The 7,500-nt window shown below is 56.9% G+C and overlaps 3 protein-coding genes across 3 annotated transcripts in view; 2 read left to right on the top strand and 1 right to left on the bottom strand.

Moving 5' to 3' along the window:
• PTSG_13073 (TKL/DICTY4/DRK protein kinase) overlaps positions 1-841 on the bottom strand; it is a gene marked incomplete at its 3' end in the record, with an annotated part of 9,386 nt that extends 8,545 nt beyond the window's left edge. The window contains exons 1-2 of the mRNA XM_004988085.1: positions 635-841; positions 117-329 (exon numbers count right to left, since the gene is read on the bottom strand). Coding sequence (XP_004988142.1) covers positions 117-329; positions 635-796 — 375 coding nt within the window. The 5' untranslated portion in view covers positions 797-841. The remainder of the gene's footprint in view (positions 1-116; positions 330-634) is intronic.
• Positions 842-1,934: 1,093 nt separating this feature from the next.
• PTSG_10604 (TKL protein kinase) lies at positions 1,935-6,440 on the top strand (the record flags this gene model as incomplete). Its single annotated transcript, XM_004988084.1, has 5 exons — positions 1,935-4,298; positions 4,333-5,432; positions 5,629-5,703; positions 5,791-6,038; positions 6,337-6,440. 5 exons carry the CDS (start codon positions 1,935-1,937, stop codon positions 6,438-6,440), a joined length of 3,891 nt encoding a protein of 1,296 aa, XP_004988141.1.
• Positions 6,441-7,172: 732 nt separating this feature from the next.
• The window catches only part of PTSG_10603 (uncharacterized protein), a gene marked incomplete at its 5' end in the record, with an annotated part of 5,733 nt that continues 5,405 nt past the window's right edge, over positions 7,173-7,500 (top strand). Inside the window, one exon of the mRNA XM_004988083.1 lies at positions 7,173-7,431. Within this exon, the coding sequence (XP_004988140.1) occupies positions 7,173-7,431 (259 nt within the window). The remainder of the gene's footprint in view (positions 7,432-7,500) is intronic.

The raw sequence follows: 7,500 nt of genomic DNA, 5'->3' as shown, positions 1-7,500 counted from the left end.
ATCTTTGGATGACGGTTCACATGACACCCCGTGCGTTCCGCGATCGTGTGTCAAACGCACACACACACACACACACACGCACACGCAAATATCCACACATGCACGCACACGCGCACCTGACAGTCGATCCAAACCGGAGGTGTACGGGCGCTGAAGAGGTAAGTTGTGTTGAGTGCGTTTCGCGTGGAGTAGCGGATATCGTTGAGCTCATAACCACCAAACAGCACCATGACTTCCTCATCCCCGGAGGCCTGCCTGTTGAATGCGCTTGTGGTGTCCAATTTCAGCACAGCCGTCGCGTGGAACGTGGATGCGGGCGGAACAATGCCCTGCAGGTGCAACGGGCGAGAGCAAAACCGACCACAACGCCGTGTGCGTTGGATGTTTGCAAGCGTGAGCAGGCGTGGTGACGACCTTTCGAGCGTTTGCGGCAGCACCACACTTGCAACGCAACCAACGCCCACGAGACACGTCACACGACAGCACTTGGGACCTGCTCTGCTCCTTGCGTGGAATGTCAATCAGATGAGCAAACAAACAAGCAAGTCCAAGCAACCAACAACCAACAAGCTACCAGCAACCACCGAGCAAATGCTGCGATCTTCCTGCCTTGTCGCACGACCCACAGACCTACCGAGGCTGGAACGGCGCGAAACACATTGTTGATGTTGCCCACACTCAACTCTTGCTGTGCACTGGCAGGAGAACAGCAGCAGGAGCACAGCACCAGCACCAGCAGCACACGCACTGCGAAGGTGGGTGTCAGCACACCAGGAGGAGCCAAGCCACGATGCATCCTTCGCTTGTTTGGCTTGTTTGGCTTGTTTGGCTTGGAGGACAGCGGCGAACTTATGTGCTGTCGGAAACGGACATGACTCATGGACCCCGTGATGACTCACATCCACATCATGCCATCTCAAACGCCCATAGGCCAATTCTACTGTGGATTTGATATTCTGGCGCTAGGATTCCAATCGAAGAACCAAGACCAAAAGACCAAAAGCAAAGTCTACGACTGCGCCCTCGCTGCCGCTGGTTCGTTCCGCTTTCATTCCCACAGCCATTTTCCGTTTCAGCGGGTTTTAAAAAATATTACCGGTGACCATTGCTAAACTACGGTTGCGAAGTGAGCATTGCCGGTTCGTGACCACGCGCAAAAGCTCGAGGCGCGTCCACTAACCCTCAAATCGCATGCTGTGAAGCCCTACCCCCGCTAACCGCTACGCTCGCTCCCGCATCGCTGCGCTACCCGAACCAGATTTGTCGCACAGGGTTTTCCCTAACCGGCGGCTGCGCCGCCTTTGCGCTGCCTTGACACATGCAAATTCCGAAACGGTAGAAACAAAAAACATTGAGAATTTAGCGAGCGCCTGCGGTAAAGTTGCAATAATCCCCCGTTTCAGCACCAACAACCCCAGAACCCCAGATATCCAGCAGCGCACTTCGTATGGGCACAAGCCCCTCACCATCCCACCAGCATCCTCTTGCATGCACCAAAACAAGCCATGAAACACGGCCAGCCATTACAGCTGCTACAGCTCAGGCCCCTCAGGCGGCTTCTCTGCCTGTTTCTCCTGTTTCTCGCCTTGGCCAGCCTCAGCCTCGGCAGCCAGAGCATCAACAGCGAAAGTAACGAAACACACACGCTCACGCTCACGTCGTCCCCTCACGCCAATGCCTCGAGTGCGTTCAAGCGAGGTAACGCCGCTCCCATCACTGCTCCCGAGGACAAAGAGCGCAGCAAGACCTTCGCCCCTGTCCACCAACGGTTGCAAAACGCGCATGGTGCAGCAACTCCTTCTCAGCCACATCCACCATTTCCCTTTGTCTCTTCTGCGCCAGTTTCCAGTCTTGACCGTTGCCGACAGGCACAGGCGGAGGTGGCCCGTCTGCATCAGCTGCTGCACAGGCTGCAAGAACATGAACTGTGGCTGATGCAACAAGAGCCGACTGAGCAGGAGCGTGGTCATATGACCAACACACGAGACAAGAACTTTGTCACGACTCACCGCGAGACAAATACGACTTCAAAACGCCACTCACAGCACACAACACACATACCCACGCCCTCTACGCCCTGGTTCGATGATGACACCACCCTCAAGCGCTTGGGGTTTTCTGCCCTCGACGACATACTTGCTGCCGCGTGCCCCGACCTCTTTGCCTCTCCGTCAGCCAACGACTCCGGCAACGACGGCAACGACAGCGGTTTGCGATCCCGCCAACGAGCACGAATGTCAACACCACGATCTGACGGCAGCAATGTTAGTGTTAACGACAGCAGCCACGTTACGCTAGCATCCACGCATGCGCACAAGAGCGAGATGCCTGTGCCCTCTGACCTATCAAGGATGTCAAGGCCCAGACGCGACAGTGGAAACACGCTTGGTACTGATGATATAGTCATCGATGAGGTGCCTTGTCGGCTGTCAACTCTCATCACCGAGGGTACTTGCCCACGACCAGTCCACACCCTCCCTCCTGGCTCACCCCTCTCGCTCCTCGTCGACGTGAACATGTTTGTGGACATGACAAACGCCACGCGGGCAAGCGCAGCTGCTGAACTTTTGCAGCTCTCGCTCACGGTGCGACCACGCACCTTCACCGTGCACGGCGCCAACTTCACCTTGGGCACCTTGTCCTGGGTATTGGAGAACGCCAACTGGGAGAGCGTCAGCACCATAAACGTTCGCGGTGTAGTCACCAACCATCTGCACCTCAGCATCTTCAACCCACTCAGCAATGTGACCACCATCGCTTTCGCCAACAGCACGATCGTCCACCTCTCGCAACGCGGTCCCAACGGCAACACGCACCCGCCCTTGGCTCGCGCCGCCCAGCTGACCCACCTCTTCCTCAACAACAGTCACATTGAGATTGTGGACCAAGGCACCTTCGCCGGCCTGCAGGCGTTGGAGGTTCTCTCGTTTCACAGTAACCAGCTGACACGTGTGGACAGCAGCCTGTTTGGGCATCTCCCCAGCATCCGCACCCTCGATCTTGCTTTCAACAGCATCACCACCATCGCACCCAGGTCATTCAGCGCCCTGACCACGCTTGAATTCCTGCGACTGCAGGGCAATGACGTGGAACAGCTGCCCGATGACATGTTCGTGGGCCTCTCACGCCTGCGGCAGCTGGACATTGGGGGCCTGCCACTCAAAGAACTTCACCCGCACATCTTGGCGCCTTTACGGCAGCTGCGTTCCATCCGCATGCGTTTCCTGCAAGTCACCGCTCTCCCCGCCACCCTCTTCTCCAACAACCGCTTGCTTGAGACTGTCAACATGGAGCGCGGCCGCGTCCACACCATCCCCGCCAACACATTCGCAGGCCTCAACTACCTCGACTTTCTTGAGCTGTCGCAGAATAACATCCCCTTCCTTGACGCGGCCTGGTTTGGTGCCGGCGCCCCCAACCTGACGAGACTCTGGCTTGTGCAGAATGAGCTGACCGGCATCTCCCCTGAACTCCCAACACTGCTGCCGCGCCTCGACCATCTGAGCCTACAGCAGAACATGCTCACCAGCATCCCTGCCCAGGTGCTACGCGACCACGACAGCCTCCGCATCATCGACATCAGCAACAACAGGCTGCGCTCCCTTCCCGCCGGCAGTTTTGAGCGGCTGCCGCTGTTGAAGCACATCAGCCTCGCCAGCAACAGGTTAACCACCCTGCCGCCGTTCCCGCTCCTCCCCGGCCTTCAATCCATCCGCCTTAACGACAACCGGCTCAGAGAACTGCCCGACCTGCTGCAGTTCCCATCACTGAGGGAGCTCTACTTCAACAACCACCGTGTGTCACACCTCAACCTCAATGCCGTCGTGGACCTGACGGAGCTGTGGCGCCTGGAGGTTGCCGCCCACCCAGACATGCCGCCAGCCACGATCAAGGTCGCGCCAACTGTCGGCAACAAGTTGGCAACGCCGCTGCGCGTGCTGGATGTGCGCAACGTGGACGTGCGTGAGGTTGCGCCCCTCTTCTTCGAAAATTCGCGCGTGCACGTGAAGGCGCTGTACGCTGGCTGGCCGGGCATGGACGAGACGACCGTGCGAACCGAGGACATTTGCCGCTTTCTGCGACCGCTTGACACCACATTGCAGCTGACCAACACTGGGTACAAGCATCTCAACATGTGCCCCGATCACGTGTTTGACGTGCTGCTGCTGCAGAACAACCCGAAGCTGGAGAGCCTGCGTGTGGCATCGCCCGTGTCGCAGTTCAACGTGTCAGGCTGTACCAATCTGCACGAGCTGGCGCTGCCAACCGCGGACATTCTCGACATCAGCGGCACGCGCGTGCCCCCCCCCCGTGCGCTCGCTGTGTTCCCAGTGGGGCAGCGAGGTGGTGGTGGCGAGGAACTGGAAAAGTGACGCGCTCATGGAATCGCGCGAGCGTGTGCGTTCGATGTTGGAACGGTGCTTTGTGTTCAGCAACGTGCTGCTGCTTGATCTCAGCGACAACTCATGGCTCGACAAGCCCGAGCTGGTGAAGGACGCCACCCTCGACTTTACCGTCCTCTCGAGCAACGAAGTGCTGACGCGGCAGTTTGTGTCGCTGGACAGCAGGATCAACATACCGATTGTGGAGTTGACGGGCACCCCCATCTCATGCCAGCTCGAGCTCACGCATTTGAAAACGCGTTTGACCTCCAATCTCTTGCAGCAGGAATATCGATTGGCGTACTACCACGCCTGCGACTGTGCACGCGGGTATGCCCGCAGCGGCGGCCGTTGCAAGCCCGTGACGCGCGACATCACAGCAGCGGTGCTGGGCACGCTGGCGGGCGTGTTGGCGTTCCAGGGCCTCTTGTTTGCTGTGTACTGGACGTACAAGCGGCAGCGACGCCTGCAGACGGACAACGCGCTGAAGGAGCAATTGCTGGCGGAGCGAGACGAGGAGGTGATGGCGCTGAAGAAGGCGTGGGAGATTGAGTATGATGAGCTGAGAATGATCAAGCGTGTGGCTGCAGGCGCGTGTGGTGTGGTGTTCAAGGCACAGTGGGACACGGTTTCGGTGGCGGTGAAGGTGCTGCAGCAAGGGGTGATGATGTTTGACGAGAGCACGGTGGTTGAGTTTGAGAAGGAGGTGGAGTTCTTGCAGCGTACAAGGCACCCGCATGTGGTGCGGTTCTTTGGTGCGGGTACAGACCCCCACGGCAGCCCGTTCCTGGTGCTGGAGTTTGTGGCGATGGGATCGCTCAAGGACCTGCTGAGGAGGGATCTAGAGGACGTGTTGGTGAAGGAGGAGAACGGTTTCAAGCAAGACGATGCAGATCAGAGTGTGACTGCATCTGATGTCTCGGAGGAGCTGACGCTCGTGAGTACAGCCGTGTCACCTGAGGACAAGGATGTTTGGGGCCTGAAGTTGCACCTACTGTGTGATGTCACCAGCGGCATGGCCTTTATTCACAGCCTCGGCCAGATGCACCGGTGGGAATTTGTGTGTGTGTGTGTGTGTGTGTGTGTGTGTGTGTGTGTGCGTGTGTGTGTGTGTGTGTGTGTGTGTGTGTGCGTGCGTGTGTGTGTGCGTGTGTGTGCGTGGTCTGTCAGCATGTGCGTCTGTAACCGCCCGCCTTCTCCTTCTACTCACCCGCCACCATCCCACCTCCAAAATTAACACCAACAGCGATCTGAAGAGCGGCAACGTACTCGTGTCATCATCGCTTCGCGCCAAAATTACGGATTTTGGATCCATCCGCCAGTGCTTGACGCGTGATAGGAACCAACAACAGCAACAGGGCACGCGCCTCTCTTCCACTTCCAGTCGCCATGACGATCCCCAGTACAGCCCGCGCACTGGACTGCAAACGATGACGAGTGTGTCGCTAACAGCTGGTGTGGGCACGCCGCTGTACATGGCACCAGAGGCACTGACAGGCGACAAGTACAGCTTTGAAGCAGACGTGTTCAGCTTTGGCGTGCTGATGTGGGAGGTGGCCACACAGCGCGTGCCTGACCTGATTGAGCAAGAGCTTGGGGCAGAGTATACTGGGCCGATCCTCGCCACACTCAGCGGCTTGATGGCGGACGGGAAGCGTCTCAAGTTTGAAGATGGCGGAGACGAAGGTGGTGAGTTGTGTGTATGTGTGTGTTAGTGTTTGTTTGCTTGTTTGGTTTCGTGTGAGTGTGTTTTTGTGCTGTGTGCTGTGTGCTATGTGCTGTAGTTGTGCTGTGTGTTGTGTGTTGTGTGTTTGTGTGTGTGTGTTGCGCGCGTGTGTGTGCGTCGATGTCTCTGCGTCGATGTCTTCGTGTGTCTTTGTGTTTCATTCAGACATGATTCCCTTCTCACACTTTCTACGTGCATACCATGTTACCCCATGTTGCATGCATGCAGCAGCCGTTCCCGAGTGGTTCAAGGCATTGGCATACAAGTGCATGACCCAACAACCGGCCCAGCGGCCATCCTTCAGCGACCTGGAGCAGAAGCTGCAACTCTGAACGCTTGTGTGCGTTTGTGTGTTTGTGTGTTTGTGCGTTTGTGTGTTTGTGTGTGTGTGTGTGTGTGTGTGTGTGTGTGTGTGTGTGTGTGTTGAAGATGGGGCAGTCGTTGCCGCGTGTTCAGCGATGTGTGTACGTGTGCACGCTGGCAGCTTGTTTCGTCATTCCAGTCCTGCTTGATGCTGCGAGCTTCGCTTACTCCCTCAATACACACCTCACCCCACTTCACTGTCGCTGACCCTTCTGCTTTCGCATCACCGCCATGTTTATGCCTACTTGCCTGCTCGCATTGCTTGCATGCACGCAGATCTCAAGGAAATGCCTCGCGGGTGCTCCCAAAACTACCAGTGCACGGATGAAAACTTCCACCAAGACTCTGGTGAGTTGCACAACCAGCAGTGTACATAAAGAGCCACTTCTCACCTTCACACACACACACACACACGTGTCGCGCACGCTTGTGGTTGTTGGAATGTGCTGTTGCTCTTGTGTCTGCGCGCACTTGCAAAAAAGTGCAAGTGTCCTTGAGGACGTCCCACCACTTTTAATTGTACAATGTCCAGAAATGGGTTATTATCTCTCTCACCATTCACTCACTTCGCTTTCACCATTCATAACCAGTCGCTCAAAATAAACTAATGCGAAATGGGCGGTCAACAGGGCACCGCGCCTCTCTCCACTTCCAGTCGCCATGACGATCCCCAGTACAGCCCGCGCACTGGACTGCAAACGATGACGAGTGTGTCGCTAACAGCTGGTGTGGGCACGCCGCTGTACATGGCACCAGAGGCACTGACAGGCGACAAGTACAGCTTTGAAGCAGACGTGTTCAGCTTTGGCGTGCTGATGTGGGAGGTGGCCACACAGCGCGTGCCTGACCTGATTGAGCAAGAGCTTGGGGCAGAGTATACTGGGCCGATCCTCGCCACACTCAGCGGCTTGATGGCGGACGGGAAGCGTCTCAAGTTTGAAGATGGCGGAGACGAAGGTGGTGAGTTGTGTGTATGTGTGTGTTAGTGTTTGTTTGCTTGTTTGGTTTCGTGTGAGTGTGTTTTTGTGC

Source organism: Salpingoeca rosetta, assembly GCF_000188695.1.
Source record: "Salpingoeca rosetta unplaced genomic scaffold supercont1.38, whole genome shotgun sequence".
NCBI lineage: Eukaryota > Choanoflagellata > Craspedida > Salpingoecidae > Salpingoeca > Salpingoeca rosetta.
Note: the sequence above shows the minus strand (reverse complement) of the source record. Positions and strands in the feature narration are given on the sequence as shown.